This window comes from Protopterus annectens, chromosome 4.part1 (genome assembly GCF_019279795.1).
Source record: "Protopterus annectens isolate FY-2018-M chromosome 4.part1, PAN1.0, whole genome shotgun sequence".
In the NCBI taxonomy this organism is placed as follows: Eukaryota; Metazoa; Chordata; order Ceratodontiformes; family Protopteridae; genus Protopterus; species Protopterus annectens.
In genome coordinates this window covers 35,360,861-35,385,912 of record NC_056734.1, presented here as the reverse complement: position 1 = coordinate 35,385,912, position 25,052 = coordinate 35,360,861, and the positions used below count along the sequence as shown (strand labels likewise).

Below are 25,052 nucleotides of genomic sequence, written 5' to 3'. Positions count from 1 at the left end.
CACACAGAGCATTACGTTATGATACTGCCATGATTGTTTAATATTTGCTTTTCCTCCCCGGGCCTCCACTGAAAATGGACATGTATCCAGTCGGACTATCCCCATCAAGAAATTTAAAATAAATAAAAATAAAATAAATAAATAGATACATTGTTATTTGCTGCTCTGCCATTCATGCAGGCATTCCTTACTATGTCAGAATGTTTTTATTTTTACTTTTAACTGTCATAGAACACGGATCCATCTGGACCATTTGATGAGCTGTGACCATGATGAGTGCCCAAGGGCAAAACTGAGTAAAACTAATAACCTGGTTGTGCGCAAGAAGGACTGCATTTGTAGCTAAGAAAATGTTGACTGTGGTACTTCTTGTAAACATATAACTATAGCTCAATGTATATCTGTTGGCTATTTCATGTTTTTGTTAATACAGTTGATAAGAACAGATGGTAGAGCAGTCAGTATGTTAAATGTCTTTAGATAATGGTGGTGTACATATTCACCCTGATTGGAGAAGGAACACTGTCCAGCAGAGTATTAATGTGCAGCTAATGCCTAGTAAACAGACAAGTCTGGCACTGTACCCAAAATAAGCGATTGAGAAGCTCAAGCAGAAAAAAAGGTCACCATTTTTTTCAATTGCTAAAGATAGTTGTGCTGTGTCATGAGCATAACATTTTAAAAAGTAAATAAGAAAACTATAACGTGTGTGTCCATCTGTGCCTGTGCATGTGTGAGAGAGAGAAAGAGAGACAGAGTTAGCTCTGACTATAGCAGGCAGTCCATAAAGAATAAGAAGGATAACAATCTACCATCTGACATTTTGACTGAGTTTATATTACAAGCAAATCAAGCTTTCTATGAGGGATAGAGCAGAGTTATATGGCAAAATCAAACACAGTTAACAGGCATTGGGGAAGGGTTTGTAATGCCTTCTATTCCATGAATTTGTTTTCATTCATTTGATCACAATGAGACATCTGAGATGTATATACTCATCAAACTGGCTTGCATGTGTGTGTGTGTGTGTGTGTGTGTGTGTGTGTGTGTGTGTGTGTGTGTGTGTGTGTGTGTGTGTGCAAACATTAAATACTTACATAACTCAGATTCTGGATGTAAAATGTTTCCTCCAACAACAATTACATATATTACAGCAAGTGTAAAACATATAAATGAACTACTTAACATCAGACATATATTAAAAAGTATATTGTAGTAGCAGTAATAATAATAATAATAATAATAATAATAATAATAATAATAATAATAATAATAATAATAATAATGATAGAGTACAAATACATTTAATAGATAACCATTTCTCTAAGCTCAATAATGCCATCAACGGTGAGAATTATCAGTGAATTAATGCCTTTCAAAGGCTTTCCAAGTGTGATGTCAGGTCTCTCAACACTCAGTTTACCAAATGCAAGCCTACATATGTAGATGCCCTTAAAGTAACCTACCTAAACCTCAAAGGCCTCCTAAATGCAACCAAATAAACACAAAATCTTAGTAACTTCACAAAAAAATCAACACAGGTAGCACTCACCATGAAACATACAACTATAACTCACATTGTCTCAGCTTAAAAGCCCATAAGGTATACCTCAAGACAATACAACAATCTAGTCACATTGTGAGACATGTTGATGTACAAATCACCAGATTGAAAAGGAAAGGATCACACTAGTTGCCTAGCCAGGGCCAGAATATGTCACATCACAAATGCACTCAAGTCCTTGTGCCACAAATACATGTATAACACAGCCATACTACTTGTGGGAGGAAATGGCCTGAGTTGCATCTCCCTGGACTATTTAAAGAGAGACATGATGGAGCTCTCAAAATATGCATTTATTGTAGGAATGAACCTAGCCCAGAACAATATCTTATCTTCATCAAGAATGATGCTCCAATATGAACAAAAGATGAATGACTTCAAAAATGATCATGGCTTTTAGTGTCATTCCAAGGAGGTACAATGTATAGTAACCTGGGAAGAGATGGAAAACAGTCCTAACTACATTGCAATAGATATGTTGCACCTACCCTCCCCCATAAGAGACCTGGTTCAAAGCTACTAAGAGCACACCATCTATACAAGGTTACAATGTTTACCCCACATTCAGCCCCACCACATTAAATAAAGGCACTGAAGGTGGCAGTGTCTCACTACTCATAAAACATAATTTAAAGTCCAGAGTCATTAGACAGGACAATGATTTGGAACTCCTCCAAGTCCAGTGGAGCGTAACAAGATCCCATATCACATTGCAGCAAACTAAAGACCACCTCTATGACCCTCTCATCTTATACCTCATACCTGACTAGCATGGAATCCCTAAACATTCAGCCTAACATCATTCTCCTAGTGGGATTCAACTTCCACCTCCATCATCAGGGGGACTTATAAATCCCCAAACAAGTATGCCCAGATATTTCTGGGCATCATCAATACAAACTTGTTAGTCCACATCCCAGATAGTGGAGACAAGGGTCTGGATTTAGTACTCATCAATATGGGACAGCTGTATTCCTTACCAGATCCAGCCCCCTTAAGATTGAAGCCAGAGGCATCCTCAAATATCTTGTTATTTGGAGTATATGTAAAAACTAATCTTCTAAAATTGAGTGATGAACTGGCTAAATTCAAAATTCCTTTTCACCCCGATGACCCATCGCCAAATGCAGAAACCTTTACCACCAAATTCTATGCAAATGTACATAACTGTACAGTTACAGCTGTACCCCACAGAAGTAAATGTAATGCCAAATTAAAAAAAATCTGGTGGAGCCCAAACATGAATGGCTTCTACAATAAAAGAAAAAAGTTAATTGTACATAAAAAGAAATGTTACTCTCCAAATGCCAAAAAATGATCTTGCTCAACTTAACAGGGAACTCTGATCCCTGATCAAATCAATCAAGGCAAAACACAAGGTAAAAATGGCCACACTGGCAAAAAAACAGTACTCAAACCTTCTTTAATTATGTTGGAAACTTTCAAAACAACACTCAGAATTGCAAAAAGTTAAAAGTAAATTATATCATGCACTATGACCTTGGCAACATAGTCAATTAACTGGTGGATACATTTATTTCAAATTTTACCCTCCCCCCTCCAAATTCACATATCACATACCAGCATCTACCCCTCCCCCAGTCTTTCAGGAACAAGTTCTCAATGCCCTATCTAAGGCCTCTGTGTGGCTGGGATAACATATCAAGATGCCTACTGGTCAGCGTGAAACAAGGCATGTCAGATTCCCTATGGAAGCTATTTAAGATAAGCCTTAAAGGTGTGGAGGACTACAACAGTAATCCCCTTGAACAATGGTGTGGCCTCAACAAATCTGTCTAATTACCAACCATTAAGCCTGACTGGCCTCATCTGTAAGACTATGGAAAGGATCAATACGAGACTAATAAAAAAAGGCATAGGCAACTCACAAACTCTTGATCCAAAACAGTTTGGTTTTGACAAAGACAGATCCTTTCTTCTTAATCTTACAGACTTCCTTAAGAAAGTTACTGAAGGGGTCTATATCACATTATCAAATGCTGAAAACAGCGAACGATGAATGATCAACCCCATTTCACTGAAAGCTGAAAATATCAACAGCTCAGAACAGCAATTCAGCAACCCTAAAGTGTACACTAAATACATCACTAGATATGCACTTACCTTAACCCGCACCCTAACCCTAAGGTCAGTAACTATTGCACATTTACGTTCGGGAGCCATACCGGATAAGGAAATCTGTGAGACCGCACTCCAAGACCGCACTACAGTGCAAAACATGGCAAACTAATGAAGCAGCCAAGCAACTTCTTTCCCAGGGAAAGAATTCCCTGAAAAGCCACTTTGCTATTTTGCGGGTTCGCTATTTACAGTTTGGTGAAAACGCATTCAATAGAATGCGTTTTTGATAACATAATAGGGATCCTACTGAAGCACTGGATGAGGAAAACCTGTATACATCACATATCTTGGCCTTGTAAAGGCTTTCAGCACCGTCCCACACTCAGATATATTTAACAAACTCACTCATGAGCATGACAGTACACCCGTGAAAATTGACTCAGTGATGAGGGACCTGGGAACATATCTAGCCAAACAGCTGTCATTTCATCATCATGAATCAACTATCATGAGGAAGTACTTCTTCACTGTACAGCTTATATTTAAGAGCATGGCATCCAGGCCCAGAGAGGTGATCATCCAACTGTATCCTGTACATATTAGGCTGACTATTTATTTTAATGCCCCTTCAGTATTATAACTGTCCAAACACCTAACATGCCTTGAATGACAACAGCATATTTTTATCATAAAAAGCAAAATCAAAAAACATAATTGCTACACTGACTATTTCAACCTATGTCATTCTTCCTGGTATCATACAGGTTAACAAGGGGAGATCATTGCCTCATTTACAGAGGCTGTACTGTCCCCACCCTTTCAGAACTATTGCACATTCACAAGACCAGTACACTCACTCAACAGAATTGAATCTCTTCTGCAAAGTAAACAGAACATGCTGGAGGAATAGATGTGTCTCACACAGAATAATGCTTCTTTGGAATCATCTTTCTTTCCATGTAAAGAAAAGTAAGTATCTTATTATCTTCAAACAAAATTTGGACATAAGAAAAGGAAACCACAAGTTCACCCTAATTTAGCACTCCTGTTCATTATGTATAGGGATAACATGTCTTCCCAGCTCTGTTGCTCATACCTATAATACAAAGGTCTTTGGGTAAATCAAATTTAATGCACTATGGTTAATAACTTCATGGGAATGAAGGGTAAGGCCTCTGCAGATCCTCATGAATCAATAGCCCAGTAAATACCTATGAACAGCTATCCCTCTATTTGGTTCTTGTATGTTTGGAGTAGTGATCCAAGCCTTGTGTTCCACACCATTAGTAAGACCTTTGACCCTGATCGCCTGTATCTTTACAGGTGAAAGAATACCAATAGGATCTGAGCTACAACTTAAATATCCACCACCACTACTACTAAAAAGCAAATCAAAAATAATGCATTGCTGACACATTTATTACCCAGTGAGTGACACATTTGTTACCCAATGACTACCCCACTTGTGGAACAGACTCACTTTGCAAGTTAATGAATGTCATACCAAATTAAACCTGTATGACAGGATGGATACCATAAAGTTACTCTAGGACTAACCTTTCTTGACCTTCTTCACAATGGGGATAAGGCATGAGGATGAATAGCGGCAAGGTATAAATGTTTTGTAGTTCAATTGCCTTACATTTCCTGTTATTATATTATCCTGGGACTCAGGGTGGAATGCTTTATTTTTTGAAAATGAGAATGCACTTACAGTCCATAATCCATCAAATCTGATGTTCATATTCTCATAAAAGTCTTTGATTTCTGCTTTCCACCACTCATTAGTTACGTTAAGGAAGTAATCAGGAAATGCTGCATATGCACGGTACAGCTGTGAAAATAAAATATAAAGTAGTTAAGATTTAGAGAATGCACAACTCATCTGAAAACAACTGGACAGAAACAGTTGCTCAAAACAAAACAGTAGTAAGTTTTTATTTGCATAATTTATCTCGTTCTCATATCACAAAACAAAAATATAGATTCCTGCCTTCAGCAGCAGATGAAGCACTGTTTGCAAAGGGCAAAAAGAGCAGCAACTGTGCAGTACAGATGGCAGGTAAATGGAAACATAATGACATCTGTTATTCCTAATGGTTAAGGTGTTTGCCTTACAAACACAAGGTGCAGTGTTTGAGTCTCACGAGAGATAATTGGCTAGGCTTAAAATGTCTCTCAAGGGCAGTTAACTTAGTACTAATCTATGAATCTATTAATAATAATAACAATGATAACATTTATTGTCAGACAAATGAAATGGGTTGTATTGAAAGTTTCTATCTGTCTTTGATGAAATGAATAGAACCATCAACATGGTAAATAATAGTTGCATACATTTTGAAAAATGATGAAAGACCCATTTTGGGAACAAAAGCAAGAAGGTAAAAAGTAGTATATTACTGTTGACAGCTTTTATAGATTGACAGCTACTGACTGATACATGTACAGATAATCTACATGTGTAAAGGGACTATAAAGTTTTTTACCCATAAAAAGTATTTGTTCCTCTATCATTAGGAATTCTGGATTGGATAGTATAGATAGTGAAAAGGCTAAAAGATCACACACAGACACACATACACATACACACACGTGTGTGTCTGGTTAACAGGGGTTTTGTTGATTTTTTATGATCGATGAAGCAGTTAGTTGATAGATGTCTAAGACTGAACAGTCCCAGGGATTGGGAAATATGACCTTACTTCACATTTGTGCGAATTGGTATATATGATTAGCAGGTGATGTAAAATGATATTTTGTTGTTTTGCTTTTGATTTTTGCATGTGATGAGCTTGTTTCTCAGTGTATGCACAGTTCATAAGTTCATAGGTTCATAGGTTGGTACTAGGCTATCGGCCCTAGGGCCTATACAAGCCTAGCCATAACAATTCCCTGGATATTTCTTCCCACAATATTTACTGCCCTGGACCCCTGTCTCACAGGGTGACTGACGTAATCCCTGGGATGAATTTCCTATCTCCCATCCAATCATCAAGGTTCCTTTTGAAGAGAGCCAAAGAGGCACTCTTCTTGACATGTATGGGCAGTCTATTCCAGAGTCTGGTGAGTCTCTGGGTCATGAACACATCCCTCCAGCATGTTTTGTTCATTGTGATGACAAGGTCTAGATCCCTGGAGCATGTGTCTCTGAGGGATTGGGATTTTTTTAAGTGTAGCATGTCCAACAGCTTTGGGTTTGACATGGCCTTGTATGTTAAGCCGAGATAGCCTCTGAGTAGACGATATGCGACAGAGAATAGGTGAAGTTTCTTTAGATGGTCAACATAGGGCATCTGCTTTAGGCCTGTGATTCTTTTACTGAGGTATTTCTGTGGCCTTTCCAGTTGTAGCAGATGTCTTGAGAGGTACATACCAAAACGGGCGTTGTATTCTATAATGGGTCTAATGAGGAATGAGTACAGTGGGACAATGACCTCCTTTTTTCTGGATGAAAAGCCCTTATGATGAGGTGTGCCACATAGAAGGATTTCCTGACTGTTGTGGCGATGTGGTTTCGAAGGTGAGACCACTGTCCACCTGTGTCCCTAAGTCTCTTATCACACTTTTGGTGTTTAGTGTACTGCCATCTATGTGGTAATTCATGGGTACATGTTTTTTCCCCAAAGGGGATAACTATACATTTCTTGACATTGAGCTTGAGCCCATGGCTCTGGCACCAAGCATCTGTTTCTGTAAGGCCCTTTTGTAGAATATCCACATCATTTGGGGATTCAATAATGGCTCCCAGTTTGCAGTCATCTGCGAACTTTGTTAGCCAGAGTCCCTTAGTGATGATCTCTACTTCAGAGAAGTAGATGCCAAACAAGAGCGGTCCCAGGACTGAACCCTGAGGGACTCCACTTGTCACTTGATTGGAGCTGGATTTGGAGTTGGCTACTTTTACAGTGTGGGGTCTGTCAGTAAGCCAGTTGGCAACCCGTCGAGTGACATAGGGATTAATGCCCAGCTTAGTAAGTTTATCTATGATTCCAGAGTGGGGGATGGTGTCAAAGGCCTTGGCAAGGTCCAGATAGGCTGTGTGGATCACCTTACCCTTGTCCATGGCTCTGGTGACTGATTTGAAGAAGTCAATCAGGTTCAGGAGAGAAGATCAGCTCTTCACAAACCCAAACTGCATAGGGTCCAGTATTTGAAGATTGAAAATGTCTTTGTTTATAAGCTCCATGATAATACGTTCCATGGCCTTGCAGATCAGGCTCGTCAGACTGATGGGGTGGTAGTTACTGGGATCCAAGATAGATCCCTCCTTGTGGAGTGGGATAACTGTAGCTGTGTGCCACTCAGTGGGCACAAAGCCTGAGGTGAGGCTATGATTAAACATGACACCTAGGTGAGGTGCCAGTTCATTTTGTAGTTCATGTAGTACACAGCCTGGGATGTCATCTGGTCCCATGGATGCTGTATTCTTAGCTTTGGAGAGTGTGTTTTTACCTGTGTGGCCATTATTACCAGAATTTGGCAATCTTTCAGTATTGAGGTGGGCCCTTTAGGGGGTGAGAGGGGGGTGAAGTTTGCACTGAATCGATCTGTCAGGATATTGGCAATATCCTTGGGATCAGTATATTTAATGCCATTCTGTTGTAGCTCAGAGCAGATCTGAGCATTGCCATTTAGATTCCTGACATAGCTATAGAATGTCTTGTGGTTGTCTTTGGAATCTTTGGCAATTTTATTTTTGTAACTAGTTTTGGAGGATTTTATGAGGGATCTCAGCTTCTTACTGAGGCTGGTAAGGGAGTTTTTTGCATTCTGGGATTTTCCCTCTTTTCTGCAACAGTTTCTTCTTTTTGTTGTAAAGTTTATTTATGGCAAGGGACCACCAGATTAGATTCCTTTTTCTGGAGGAGAGCATCTTGGTTCTATTGGGGAAGGCATGATTCATGCACAAGTGGAAATGTTCATACAGTGCCTTAGTGTAGGATTCAGCAGTCAAACTTTCAGTTCCCGTCAGCATGGGTGTCATGAAGTTTGTCACTTCTGACTTGATTAGCATAAAGTTGGCTTTGGAGAAGTTTTTTACAGAGGTTTCCTTACTGGGTGGTGGGGGTGGGTTGTGGATGTCAAGGGTGATTAGCTTATGCTCAGACCTGACCAACGAGGGGGTGATCATAGGTGTGGAGCATTGATTTCCCATGTTGGTAATGACCAGGTCTAGGATATTGGAACCCCTGGTGGGACTAAGGATTAGTTGATCCAGGGCATTGGAATTTATGAATTCCAAGAACCGTTGGGCAAAGGTGTTGGTACATGAGTAGTTTTCCCAGTTAATGGCAGAGAAGTTGAAATCACCCAGTATTAGGGTGTTTGGTTGTATCTTAATATTTTTCAGTATGTTTAGAAAGGTGTAGTGAGAATCTTGGGGCATGATGGGGGATCTGTAGCAAGCTACAATTTGGATTGCAGTCTTACCTAGAGTTAGTTGCACCTGGAGAATTTCGGACGCATTGTGTTGGGCAACTAGCCTGGTGTTGTGAATATCCTTGGTGAATATGGACACTCCTCCACCTTTAGTGCTTTTGTCCTGGTTTGGTGGCCGAAAAGTGTGGTAAGCATTGCAGCCTGGTATTGCAGGGGTGCTCTCTAGAGCCTTGAATCAGGTCTCAGTTACTGCACAGATATCGATGTCCTCCATTTTTAGGAGTGCCTCGAGAGAGTGCATTTTGAGGTTTAGACTTCTAGCACTGAGTAGCATTACCTTCAGATTTTGCATGCTTATACCTGTTACAGTGGTGGTTGTGTCCTTTGAACTTTGCCTAAAAAAGGCACTATAGGGGTGGCAAGAGCCTTAGCCAGTAACCTGAATCCCAGGGTCGACAGGTTCAGACCATCTCTGGCAAAGCATCGTGGTCTGTCGATCATGTCGTCTCAGGCAGACAGATACTGGACCCCTTCTGAATGACACCAGAAGCTTAGCCAATTGATGAAGTCAATCATTTTGTCCTTATACTGTGGTATCATTCTGGGCGAAGGCAGGATGCTACTCGGGGCTAGGGTCATACCTGCCTGGGCCACATGATCTGAGAGCTCTTCCATGTCTCTTTTCATGTAGTCCAGGGAGATACGTCTCAGGTCATTCACACCAACATGGACAATGACAGAGTCATATTTGTACTTGTTGTGGAGTGACTTGAGTGCATGCGTTATGTGGCGGATCCTGGCACCCGACACGCAGCTGACTGTATATTTCTCCTTGTTCAGCCTGGTGAGTAGAACATCAGTGTGCCTGACTATAGTGTCACCTTTGACTAAAGTGTTGGGTACATTGTCTTGCCTTAGGGGCTATTGTTGGTTGGCATACTGGTGTTGTGAGCTACGTGACACTTTGGTTATGATTGGTTTTTGTTTGCATTTCAGCTTTGGAGGTCTTTGTTGCTTGGGCAGGTTACTGTTAAGGGCCTCCACATATGTGGGTTTAGTGTTGCTATGTGTGGGTGTTGGTGGTGTGGGTTTAGAAGGGCTATGTGTTGCTTGAGGTGTAGTGTGGGTGTTAACCTTCTCCTCTTGACTGTCTAGCACAATCTTGGGTGGCGAGAGCTTTGTTTCCAGTTTGGCTATGTAAGTTGCTTCTCAACACGTGCATTTTCAACATCATGACACCAATATTTAGCATGTTCCTTGATGTTGGGTGCATTCAGTGTTTCCTAGTACACCGATATACAAATGTGTGTGTGTATATATATATATATATATATATATATATATATATATATATATATATATATATCAGTGGGGGATATCCCATCAAACACGAGTAAGCCCCCTGGAAAAAAAAAATGAAAGTCATGTCCATTGAAGTGGCTTTAATGATTATAATCAAGAATCCTGTATTACATAATACTATATAAACAAAAGGAAAATAACTCAGATATGACATACTTCATAATGTATATCTTGCAAGTAAACAATTTGAAGTATGCATAATCAAATTAGTCACAGAAATGCCTTGTCTATCAAAGGATACACTCCAAAAACCTAAAACAATTCTTCACTACAAGTCTTTGAAAGAACTACTAAACCCAATAGAAAAATAAGACCAACAAAGTCATTAAAAATTGACAAACAAAAGTAAACACAAGTATTACACTCTGTAACATCAGTTTTAATTATGGCATAAAATACTGCAACTGAAAGATCAAAAGTGTGTCTTGTTGATATTGCTTGTACATCAAAGCTGAGTTGTTTCCGTCACTTGGCTTTGTTTTTTTGCTCAAAAGAAGTGCGAAGAGGAAAGGTTTCCATCGTGTTTGTCAGAAGCTGGGGTTTGAAAGTATGCTCTTATATGGAGGTGCAGCAGCCAGAAGACATTGAGATGTACAGTGATTTTTTTTTTACACGTTGCTGCATTTGTGACTTAGTATGCTGTGTGATGTTTTGGCATAAATTAATTGAATGTTGGCTAAGTGAGATGTCAATAATCATATTAAATCATAGAGCTGCTCATCTAACATTTGAAAATCACAACAATCCATCCATTCATTCCACAATCATAGCTAAAGGTTCATTTACTTTGCAAGTGCCATCCAAGAAGTTTGGAAGAGGAAGAAAGTAACATGTATTCTAATAACATCCCACTCATTTTTATTTAGTTTCAAAAACAATTATACTGAATTGGTACTAAAGTAAATAGGTAAAGTTACCCATAGCTAATTTTCTGTGTTGGATCTATGTCAGATTGTGCAGGTAAGAATAATTTACTTGTTAATTATTACTCAAAGATTCACTCTCCTGGTCCCAAATGAACATTTCCTTTTTTCATATGTAGGGTATGAATGATTTGGATTGTCTTTTTTTGTTTGTTTTGCATTTAAATGTGTATGGCTAGGATTGGTATATACTGATTTAGAGCTTGAAATGACAAAATAATTATTCTTAAAATTTAAATGATAAAGTTAGCCTCATGATATACAATTTATGGTTGTTGAGCCAGTATTCCTATAAGAAAGTCATTACTGCTGAAGGCTGGCCTTCTAAAAGTTTTAGCTGTTCTTGTGCCTATTGTGAAATAATTTTGAATGTATATCTCATCAGTTAACTTTTGCCTGCCTATAAGTTTTATAGTTTGAAGTGTATGTATGATATAGTAGACGCCTTATGCAGGGCTAGCTACACTGTAGTGAAAACATTGGCTCTCGATGATTGTCACTGTTGATGTAACACCTCTACCCCATCTGCAAGAATCGGAATAAGAGGTTATAGATGGATGGATGGATGGATGGATGGATGGATGGATGGATGGATGGATGGATGGATGGATATGGCATTAGAAGTAAAGAAATGATGTTAAAACAATGACTCTGTTAATTGCAAGACTTTTTTTTCTGTTAAATTATAAAACAAATGCAAAGGCCTTAAACCAACTGCAAACATGAAGCAAAAAGCATTTCTGCCAATTCTTAGCAAACAGTGACTTCAAAGTAACCAAGCAGAAAACTGAACATCTAAGAATCAAAGATATGAACTTCTTAATATTTCTTCAGCATTGCTTAAAAAAGGGAAATATTGCAAATAGTTACATTTTATCACATAGCAGAAGGAGCTAATAAAATGTACAATGATAAAGCTGTCAGTGTATGACAGATATTATTTATCTATGGTAAAACAAAAAGAGAAAACTGTACTGTGAACCTACAATATTTGTTCTGTGTAAGACATTCATTTAAAAAAATCATGAGCTGCATGAAACTATTGATGCTTATATAATGAAACAAATATGTAAAGGTAAAGGCTATGAGTCGGAGGATCTGCATAGCTTGCTGATAAGAGACAGAAATATTAGTGGCATGCAGAGTAATTAAATAAGAATCAAACTTTTCATGTAAAAAAGATATATGGATTGAAAAAAGTAATGGGTACATGCAAAGCAAGTTAACTGGCAAGAATGCAGTTGAAAGGGTTACATGAAGTGCTGGAAGTATGCACTAGGAAAAAAAAAGTGTCATGAATGAATGTGGTGAACAAAAAAAAAAGAGCTCTATGTATAAAGCATTTGAAGCAGACCAAGCAAAAATAGAAAGTGACAAGTCAGACTAACACCCATACAGTGACGATACATTAAAAATAGAAGGAAAAGATGTCATCAGAAATATACCCTCTCTCTGAGAAATGTGGAAGGAGTGATGAAGGTAGCATTGCCCTGTTTATAAGGGTAAATACAGAATCTATGCTAATGTTGGCAGTTTTGCTAATGTGTACATACATCTGGAAAATTACTCTTAGAAGACATAAAAGTTTGCAAGTGGCACATGAAGATACTTAGGTAACTTTTTGTGAAAACTGTGCAAGGTCAAAATCTGCAGACTGTTGATGTGTGTAAGACATAGAAAGAATTCTCCTCAAAGGCTGGAAGAAAAACACATACATGTTTCAGAAGTAGAAACAACTGATCAGAAAAGATGATCTTTAGTAGAAAGAGCATTTGGCTTAATTTGAGCACTATTTTAAATGCAAGTTCTTTTAAGACTGTGGGAATATGCAGTTTAATGTTTACATTCTTACATTCAGGGCATAGATTCATGCATTAAGGCCAAAAGGCATATGAGTGCATAAACAAATACAAATCATATAAAGAGTTGTTTTAAGTAGCAGCAGTCCATTAAGCTAACAACTCGGGTGGACTAGCACATGAAGTGTCAGAGGGGGTAAAATAGTTCATAGCTTTTAAACAACGTGCAGAATTGTGATGCCAGTGAAATGTTTAGCAGTGAAGGGATTTGTCAGAAATGTATGAGTAGTACAAAGGATAGTGATATGCATAGGATCAGAAAATGTGAAACATGCACTCATGAGGACTATGTTGTGTATGTTTTAAATGAAATTAACTTAATTATAGCAGCAAAACTGTACACTGGCCTGAAACAATGTGAGAACAGACCAAACCATGATGAACAAATTCAGTGCCTTGTTTTCAGTGTTGGTTATGTGGCAGAGCAGTACCACATTAAACTGAAATCCAGTATTCCTCTTGTACTTTATGCTGAACTAGATCACAGTCAAATGGGGCCCTAGGCAGGGTAGAGGACTGGGCTCCCCATACAAAGCCCTTCTCCCACAACCATTCTAGTGTCCCATTACTTGGCTATTCCTACTCAGTTGCCATAAACACTGTTCAAATCATTCAATGTACATGCTGTTTTCTGCTTTACTTCTATAGTACAAACACTGATAGACATTTGGTAAACAAAGCATTACAGTCTCACAATGAACACAAGCTTAGCATTAAAACTTTTTTGCCCTTGAAACATTCATCAAAGCAGCATTGAAACCCACATTCAAAGAAAATGCATCTGGCCAGTGGTGGATAAAGTTTACCTTTGGGCTGTTTTCAAATCATAGGTCCCTTGCACACATTTTTAGGACCATGCATGCATGTATGTGTTCTTTGATTCACCTTCCTGATTGTATTAAATTATATTCCTTGTATAATACAGCACAACTTGCTTGAGCATTTTAAATTTGTAGATTTGAACATTTTTCCAGTAAGCATTGAAAAAAAATGTATGAACCCATAATGTCAAAACTGCCCATTTCAGGATATTTCAACCATAAAGCTCTACTCAAACTTGAATCATTACAATCTGCCAATATCAGTCAAAATACACAATCTCTGCAGAAGTAAAGTCATCTGAATAATTCCACATTAAAGAGATCTGTAACTAATGAAGAGTTTGCTGCTAGCAAACAACTTTATATTTCAGTGCTTTATCTACAAATTCAATGCCTACTGCCCTTGGAGAATAAATTGCCTATGTTGCATTAAAAATGTTAGGCTGGTAATATTGCAATAGGGAATGGATGGGAAACTGACAACATGTTCATAGTTACTAGGCAACTTATCCAAAGGAAGACATACCCAGCACTACAGCACCTCACCCCCCCTTAAAGTACTACACAGTATCAGCAATCTATCTACATTCTGTGGGAGTAGAACTCACAGCCTTCAGCATCAAAAGTAGGTATGCCACAGCCATGCTACTAACAATACTTTTAAAAGCATTTGATGAACAAAACAGTTGCATATTGTAAACAGACTTAGTATGAGCAGCAATAAACTTCTCTTCCCTTGAAGCTCACAATTCCTTGAAAATGCACTTGACACTCAATTCCTTGAAAATCCACTTGAAACTCGATTCCTTCTGAATGCAGTTGACAGGCAATTCCATAAAAAAATGCACTTGATGCTCAACTCCTTAAAAATGCACCTGAAACTTAGCTTCTTGAAAATGCACCTCAATCTCAATTAATTGAAACTCAATTTTTTTTAACAGCATGGTGGTTGGGGTAGATGATTCAAACTCTTGTTTGCTGTAACTAATGTACTGGGTTTGAGCCTGAGCTATGCCTAAGTGAGTTATTTCACACACACACACACACACACACACACACACACACACACACACACACACACACACACATACACTTGCAAGAAACTGTCCACCAGCAACACAAGGACAAAATGTCTTCTTGTATTTAAATTTCACGTGCACAGAAACGAAGAAAGGTCTATGCAATGATGCATGCACAGATGCAACAGGTGTGTATGACCGGACACGGAAGGCATTCTTAAAGAAAAATGCCCTTAAAAACAAAAACACATAATTGTTCTTTTAATTAAAAAGTAAATGTGACAGTACCTTGGCAAGTTGACCCACTCCCATCCATTGGGCCTAGGTGACTGCCATGGTTGCCTAGTGCTGGATCCGGCTTTGACTTCATGCCCTAAGATATGGGCCATTGGCCATAAAACAAAAGAGTGAGCAGGTGCTGAGACCCCTTAAAGAATTAAGGATAATTATAAGACAAACTGAGCCAACAGACAGAGATAGCAATATGATTAGAGTAGTGAAAATGAATGAGATCCACATTGGTACTGACAGCAAGACAGGAATAATGCTATTAAGAGGAACACTATCCCCTTTAGTCTGTTGAGGAATGAAGTGATAGTGATGATAATTACAGCCAAGTACTTTTCAGTGCTGGATCCCATACATGGGCTTTAGCAAGTGAAATTTAGTGAAGAAACTCAAATCTAACTGCATTTAACATTCCCCAGATAATATATTGCAGTGGCCGTTTGGGATCTCTTCAGAACCAAAGTACATCCAAATTGCCAGTTTGAGTACTGTGAACATTTTAAACTGGATTGTGGATATCAAAGATGACACATTGGTATAGATGAAACACAGTCAGTGCATTGTCTTTTATTGACAAGGTTATCGGAAAGCCTATGCAATACATATCTGAAGCTGAATCCAAAGAAGTGCTAAACAGATGAGATGTCTATGGATACTTAAAGACAGTGGTACAGATGGGATATCCTGGAGGTACATATTGTTTTAGGAAAGCAGATGAACATTGTTAGTGCTCTGAGCCAAGTGTACTTTAAAGAGGTCAATGAAGGCTTGCTGAATATTATTCTTGAAATGATGACTGCAGCCTAATACATGCCAATGTCAAAAGAGAAAGCAGACAGTCTTCAGTAAACAGACTGAGTTTGATCCTGAAATGCAACAGTTAAGAATAACATTCATAATCGACTGTCCTGAATGAAAAAAAAAAAGAAAGAAAAAAAAGTCTATGCAGTGATGTGGGCTTACCGACAGTGATGACATGAGCTATATTGTTTTATGGTTGTTTGAAAGAAGCAAAGCAGTTGTCTCTCCAGTTGTCAGAAAAGAGATAATGGGCGAGATTCAGGAATTAGTTTTCAATGTTATAAAGTGCAAGATGTGAGAAAGAGATGTCATATATTCACTTAGAAGTCCACTCAAATTGAAGAAATTTTAGGTTCTCTTCCATCTGTAATATGCTGTGAAAGATGGTGCCTCAACAAGAAATAGTTCCACATGAGATACCAGGTTTTCCTGAATTTAATATTTTGGTAGATATACTCCAGCAACAAAACATGCAATGTCTACAATGCACCGACTGCTACTTAAAATACGTTGAGGTATCCATGCTGAGTGTGAATAAGTGTGTGTATGATTGTGAATAGTGTTACAAAAGAAATGTTTTCCCCCTTTTTTGTTTTTCTCTGTCTTCTCACCAGCCTCATCATTAAATAATATATTTCCTCTTTTTTTCTCTTCACTTTTCAGTCACTATGATAATATAACTTTTTTTTCCACACCACATTTCCTTTTTATATTTTACCTTCTCTTACCTTTTACATCTAATACCTAATTGTCTCAATATCCCTTTACTTTTCTTTTCCTATTTACTGTTGTACTATTACCTCCCTCATCCTTCTCTCAAACCTTTACAATTCAACTATTTCTATCTACACTATCAATTTCAAAGTTCTCTGAACACATTTTGATAAATTTTATGATAATTCTAGCACTTTGTGCCTAGTATATGTATTATATGTATATAACAACTCAGTCAATTGTTGACACGTATATGTATAAGACAACTCTGCTAATTTTATTAAATTGCTTTGTTAAAATTGTTTAATTCCTTGAACTATGTACATACTTGTTAAAACTGATTAGTTCCTTTAACTATGTATATCTTTAAGTAGTGGAGCTTTACTCCCCGGGCCTCCACCAAAAAAGGGTTCCTGACCCAGTGGACTTTCCATGTCAACAGATGTCAATAAATTAATAAATAAATAAATAAATACATAATCTCCATTTTGTGTGCTGTGTAACTCTGAGAAGTCAATTAAGAAGACATTGTTCTAGAACCGAATATGGATAAATGCTCCACCCCAGTTATCCCCCCCACCTCAAAAAAATATCATGAGATTTGTTACAATAAAGTGGATCACTAATTTGTTACAATTTGCATAGACAATGTGACTTCCAGTCATCAGACATTCCAACTGGTGGATACGCAAGTCACTGATTCATTAAGATGAACCATTTTTCTGTGACGTAACCTCTGAACCAGATAAATGTAGAGACGGTTTGGGCATGCAGATGACAGTGATCTTAGTGTCATAACATGGTGACCAAGTAACCTAGTTGGTGCATCTCTACTTATTTTTCCTGCTCTTGAAATTTAATTTTGTGCTTGTTTTAGACACAGTAAAGAATTAAAATAGAATTGTTTTAATCATTTGATATTAGACTTTCAATGACTAATATAATTTCTAAAAAAAATGAGTGGGACAATTCCATTATGATAATCATTTTGAAATAGTAGTTTTTATAAAAACACACAGATACAATTCTGCAGCACACAGATTTCGCTATATTTGAGCATGTGTGTGTGTGTGTGTGTGTGTGTGTGTGTGTGTGTGTGTGTGTGTGTGTGTGTGCGTGCGTAATTTGACCGTAATCATCATACTGTGGGAAAGGGTTGTAGCTGTAATGAAAATATTCTTAAGAGAAAATAAGTGTCTGGTGGGAGTAACACCAGCATAGTATACTGGAGGTCCTGGGTTTGAGTTCCAAATGAGAGTTTATATTTTCTTTTTATTTTTATGATTCTAACACTGTCTTAGCAGAAGGCTTTCTCCTTGTTTGTCTTTGTGCACTTGTCTGTTTATAATTTAACCTTAATTGCCATACTGGGGAGTTCCTAGCCAAAAGGAAAATGCTGTAAAGATAAAACTCAGCACCTTACTGTTCTGAGGTCCTTTTACATTCAGCAGCTGTGGTGCCAGCATTGTAAACTGGAAGTCATGGGTCTAAGTCCCAAGTGAGAGCTAATAGTTTCCTTTCACTTCCACAGTTCTAACACTGTCTAAGCAGAAGGCCTTCTCTTTATTTGTATTTGTGCGTGTTTGCAATTTGACGTTAATCACCACAGTGGGAGGAGGTGGTGGAGGGAAGTGGGTTCCTAGGTGAAAGGAAAATGGTAAAACTCAATATATAACCATCTATACATAACCATCTATACATAACCATCTATACATAACCATTTATTGGGTCAGTGCCTGTTACAGAGGTAGATATAGGTCTAGTGTTTGAGTCCCAAGTAAGAGTTAATATTTTCCTTTCACTTCCGTGATTCTAACAGTGCATAACAGGAGAGCTTTCTAAGTATGTGAGTGTGTGTCTGTGTGTGAATGTAGGAGTGTATGTTTGTGTGCGCGCATGCATGTATGTGTGAGTGTGCTTATAATCTGACCTTAATCACCACACTGGGACTTTCTTAGCTAGAAGGAAAAACTTAGTATTTAACTGTTCAGAGGCCCTTTTTAGTCAAGCAGCAGTAATGCCAGCTTAGTATGATGGAAGTCTCGGGACTGAGTCCCAAATGAGAGCCAATATTTTTTTTTATTTCTATTGCTTCTGCAATGAATTTAGCTCAGGTGGCAGGTGACTTATGTATCTATCCAATAATTCTATGGTGAAGTTCTAAAATAATATTACCTTGTTGAAACATGCAGGGCTGACAGATGTTGCTGTGATTAGGATTTGCCCTTAATCAAAGGTACAGTGAAATCAGATCAAAATATATTAAGTCTGGGAATACTGGAGGTAAAGTCTCCTTTGAGGCATTGTGGGTGGCTTTCCCCTACCAAAGAGCATATGATTTCAAAAAATGAGTGAAATGAGTGTCTTTACTTGTAGTTGATTAAATTTTCAGTGGTATTAAGTTTTGATGGACTGCCTTGACATTAGGATAAAATATGACTAAAGCAAAAATCATGATACTGTTAGTACTAAGTGGACACCAACTTGGCTAACCCTGAACTATGAATATATTTTAAAGTTGAACATTAATCCTAAAGCAATGCCCTTTTTGGGTAAAGATATTCTGAAGGTATATGGGATTGTGGAACACATTAAAACTGAAATATTATCTTTACAGAGTCTATTTCAATCATTGGATTTACTTCAGCATATGATGGTCTTTCAGCCCTTTCACAGGAACCCAAATGTAAAGCTGAACAACCAATTAATTGATCTAAAGAAGTTTCCATTAATTGTTAATTTAACTATGATCGATATATATAAACATCTGGATCGATCGCCCAACCAAATAAGACAAGAATTTAATTTACCTAAAATTACCTGATTATTCTTAGACAGATTAGAGAATTTACTATAAGTTACCTCCAAAACTTTAAACTGGATGAAGAGACTATAAATAAATGCTCTGAGTTGTGGCAAGCTCTCCAACAGGATACTAAATGTATAACAGCAACGAATAAATTAATTAAAGAACTTAAATTTCAAGGTAAAGTTTTGTTATCAAATTATTGGGAAGAGAAAATATTATTGACAGATAAAAGTAATATGTTAAAGGCAATTGAATTGACTATTAAATCTACTTCTCTTCAAAAACTGTTATATACTCAGCTGATGATTTGGAATAATGCATATTATACACACCTTGCCCTGCATAAATTTAATTCTAAAAACTCTGCAACATGTCCATACTGCAAAACTAAACCGGCTAATCTTCTTCATATGTTCTGGAGCTGTAAGTGTGTATACAAACTGTGGAATTCCCTTAAAATTCAACTTCAGAAAGTGGGCTACCAAAGTACAACACTGTCTTGGAAATTTATGATTTTGCATATTCCCCCGAAGGAACTTACCAGATCACAGAGTATAGTTCATATTAATATTTTCTTACTAATGAAGCTTTATATAGCTTCAAATTGGTTAGACCCAACTAAAACATCATGGCAAAACTTCAGAGTGTTGGTGACAAAACATATACTAGCTCATAAACTATTTTTTAAATTCACATAGTAAGGGTATCAATAATCCAAAAATTTGGGAACAGATATTTAATATTATATTAGCATAAAACTTTTGAATTGAAGGTAGTAATAATCATTGCTATATTTGGAGAGAAATGTCTAATCAAACTGTTCAATATTGGAAACTTACTAATTATTCCTATGTTTTTCTTATATTTCTAATGTCTTATATGGAAGCATTCTTGTAAATATTGTATATTGTTTGGTGTGATGGTTACAGTGTTAGTTAGTAGTTTGTATTTTATAATTTTGTATGAAAAGTATATAACAATAAAGATTTATTATGGAAAAAAAATCATGATACTTCTTGTAACCTTGCAGAACTCAGACTGTGAAAAGTCATAATTAAAGAGACAAACATTTATGAAAATAGTCTCACAGAAATGGAGACATCCTGTGCTAAAACCTTTTTTTTTTGTAGTGGTATTGAGACCCTTGCACTCCCTTGTCTAATATAATCAGTTAAAAAGTCATTATACCTTGGAAGGCATGGGTGGCCCAAAACATGATAAATGCTAAATTTGACTTCTCCCTCTTGTGGACTTACTATCTTTTATGTGTTAGTTGAAACCCAAAGAGAGTCACTCATCTTGGAATCAGACAACTTGACAACAAATGAACAGGGCAATATATCAGAGCAGTTTAAAAAAGCTTCAGCAGAAGAAAGTTTATTTTATTTGACTGACTTTCCCTAGTGGTCTCTTATATAGAGGCTCATAATACATGTCAGCAGTCTAGTGTGCACTAACTGGAATTGGAGATGTCAGAACTTAAATAGACTGACAAAACATTACAGGATACCTCAACTCAGAATTTAATGAGAGTGGGGTTATTTAGTATCAGGGAATTATATTGGCAGTTACAATTACAAGCTGATGGACCGCTGGATCTGAATGACAGTATATCTATTTCCTGTATTTTAAATGATAGAAGGAATCATTTTAATGACTGGTTTAGAATCTAGTCATGCTAAGGGGAATGTAGGTTATAAAATGGTTTTGTTATCATTGATTTATAGTCTGATGAAGTTTAAAGTGTATAAATAGATAAAAACACAGTGATTATGTAATAAATTAGTTAATTATATATGCATGCTGGTTTGTCTCAGCACACGGTCATTTTGCCATTAGTTTGTTGTTTATTAGCTTTATTTTCTCTTGATGTTGGCCAGTGTTCTCCTTGTTTCTTGAATTTTTTTTATTACCTTAGAATGTCCATTTGTGCCCAAAATTAACTGAGGATCTGTCTGTTCAAGCAAGGAAAGTGGATGATGTTGAGAACAGGATACAGAAAAGTATTGTGCAGGAGTGCCTGGAAGCATCCATGATAAACAGCTGAGGTCATTTTTTTGAGCATTTGTTTGCTAAAGGGATCCAGGTGCCTGCCTTTTAAAATACTGAAATTGAGAGAGTACTGGGATCATGCCTCAGTGTAGTACCAAAGGAACTACAATACATGTGCTAACTGCCCTTCAGTCACTATGAGTGGGAGATTGGTTGGTTGGTTCAAAATAGTCACATAAATAAAGATGTAAGATATGATGAATGTTATTTGCAATTTTTAGCTGACTACTAGCAAAGGCTTTATGGTTTGCAACAAGACATGATGTCATTCAAGGAGGAATTGTCTGAGTCCGGTTTCAGAACTGCTCTGTTTTATCCTGCATTCATTATCAAAGAGAAAGGAGGGCTGTAGAGTCATATTGCACAGTGCTCAAGAGACAAACACCTTTTTGTGAAGGGACCAAGGTGCAATTAGCTCATACAGAAGATGACGGCGATGTAGCTACTGGACAGATAGAGAAATGGAACACATAGATCCAAAGGCAGTCCATGTGTGTTACATTAACATGATTCTCATCTCAGAAAAATACAGTCACCCTCATGCTCATTAACTGCACCCAACCAAGATCGAGAACGTGATAAGGAATCTCTAGGAATACATCCAAACTGCAGGGAAGGTGGCAGTGGAGTAGTTTAGACCTAACAGAGAGATCAGGGATAGAAAGCAATATTCCAAAGATGGGAAAAACATGTCTCAAAGAGGGTACAAAAATCTTTGGACTATGCAGCTCTTTGAAGAAGTCAGGTCTAGTAAATGGAAAAAAGTGGTTGGATATTTTCTCTGGATCCTCCAACACCACAGATAAACATTGTTGGAGTGGGAAGCATCTAAGTTGACTCAACAGGAGTGTAGCAGATGTCTAATAGTAAGCTGTTTTTTTCTTTCTAGTCTCAAATCTGCCTTTGTTGTTTCCAACTGAGATAGAGGGGCATTGGTTCACAGAATGAACTTTGCTATTTTTATGAATGTCTTATACTGGATGTTATACCTTAGAGACTAAATAAGAGAATATAATCTGTACTAAATGTGCATGGTTGATAATGAGGGTCTACAATTGTGTATATGCAGTCAGTAATAATAATGCTGTATTGAAAATGGGTGTAATGGGGAGGTATTATTTTTTGAGGAAAAGGGACAATGATATACGTGAATATATGTTACATGATCTAATTAATAATATTTACTTTTCCTCTTCCTTTTACCTAGTGTGGTGACTAATCTGATGTGCTCTATTTTGGGGGAAAAGCATGTACTATTATTGTCCTTTTTTTCTATTTCCTTTATTGCTGATGAGGGCAGGAAATTTGCCTATTTAAAAATGCATCAAAATAGTTTGTTTTTAATACCTTTTCTATTTTTACAAACTAGGTTCTATTAATATTTTTCTAATCTGCTGGACTCTGCCAAGGAGAAAGTAAGCACTTAAGTATTTAGCAAAGCATTTCATGTTTATATTTATTTTGACTATTAAGTTGATAGAAGCTGAATCTAACTTGGGACTGAGAAGTGTGGCTAACCACTATCTAAATCTTTGCATGTTTGCACTGTTTCACTTATACTCTTGTTGTGTGTGTTCAAGAATGGCTGATCTATGTAGAATGACCACTTAAGGGACCATTTGGAATCCAGAGGACAACTGTTGTGTATCAAAAAGGCAAGATGTAACTCTCACCAAATGAAAAAGGAGCAGTTTAACAGTATGATATACTTTGATTATGGTCTTTTCCTATCCTTTGCTATAAGGCCCAGGACCAGAGAGGTGGTATATTATATATTTATTTAGGTTCATCACATCTAGTAACAGATGCAGGAGCTCCTCATATGGGCATAATTGTGGACTTAGCACTGAAGGAAATTGTACTGTTTCCAGCACAGGTGGATCTCTGGAGACTTGTTCCACTGGGGAGGGGGTTACCCCTGCAATCTAACACAAGCAGGTGGAATGACAATGCCTTAGAGTAGGCATTTACAAGTGGACACAGTGTAAAAATGCTGTCATGAAATATAGGAGGGAGCTCACATCCTACCTGTATGTCTAGGATTTTACATAAGGTAAAGAAGGAAGGTGCATAAGTTGCCTGCTTGAAGAAAACAAAACTAAAATTCATGGATTGAAGAAAATATATGTCTAACAAATATCCAATACTGGTGGCTGACCATAAACATAGATGAGGTAAATGAGGGGTCATCCTCCTTTTTCATAATTCACTGGATGTGATAACTGTTCATCTCAAAACCAGTGGTAAAGGCACAAGGTTAATTTGGGAACAGACAATTAATAACGGGGATTTGGGTTTTAGGTAATGTTCATGCACTATACTCAGACGAACAGAGTTTCTTGAAAGATTTTTAAAGCTCACAGCAAGACTCAACCACTTCAGCCAAGATCAGTGTGTTAGCAGTGGGAATTTAACGGGATGATTGACAAACAGGTAAACAGATTGTTCCAAGACATAAGAGTGTCACAGGCAGTGTTGGAGGGTTATAAAATCTTAGATGTCAGTGGAAGATTGAGCTGATATTTGAAGAGAAGTAAATCCAGGGACCATCACCATGACCTTGTCAATGGGCCTTATCCAGCAAGTTATTAGAGCAGATCTTATATTTTCACACAAAGTACACACGACATGTTTGGATCAATGGATTTCAGCCTGTGTACTTTGTGTGAAGGTTGGTTTTCATTTGTGTTTGGCTTTCCTAGATCTTATATTTTCTCAAGACAATATTGATTTGAAGAGCATTTTCTTACTATCCTTAAAATTAGTGTTTCAAATCAAGCATCACTATTTTTAATTATAAAACTGGATGCCTGTATATCAAAAAACAGGAACTGGAGGTGGATACATTACCATTTCTTATCAAAGGGAGATAAGGAGACATTAAGAAACATCATCTCTGATGAAGAGTACAGAAATACTCACTTTAATACAACCTTTGAGGTTGTGGGAGAGTTGTGAAGTAACAATACAATGAGATATTATGGACACTGAAAGAATAAAAAGAAGAGATAGGAAGGAAACCTTCAGTCAAACAACTTGAGAATTATGGTTGATACAGGAATGGCTATTAGAAGGGGGTGACTCAAGAAAGCTTTGAGACAAAGAAGCAGCACTTTTATCAGTTTGATTGATCTAAATCAAGCAGAGGTGGAGAGTCTTCATAAAGGCCATTTCTGATGGTTGAAGAGAGAAGGTGAACCAAGATGTATTGCATGTTTTTAACACTATCAAATAAACCTTTGCTATCAGAGGCTGAAACAGAAAAATGAGATATGACAACTAATGATGATTAACTCAGAGCGGCTTTTCTTGGTTATTATAATTCCTTGATAAAGGGCAGACTCTGGAAAACTTGGATTAGAATGGGATTGTACCA

At 37.3% G+C, this 25,052-nt stretch overlaps 1 protein-coding gene across 1 annotated transcript in view; it reads right to left on the bottom strand.

Annotated features, from left to right (window-relative positions):
- The window catches only part of LOC122800743 (maltase-glucoamylase, intestinal-like), a 1,506,799-nt gene that overhangs the window by 459,627 nt on the left and 1,022,120 nt on the right, over nucleotides 1-25,052 (bottom strand). The window contains exon 35 of the mRNA XM_044069982.1: nucleotides 5,361-5,480. Within this exon, the coding sequence (XP_043925917.1) occupies nucleotides 5,361-5,480 (120 nt within the window). The remainder of the gene's footprint in view (nucleotides 1-5,360; nucleotides 5,481-25,052) is intronic.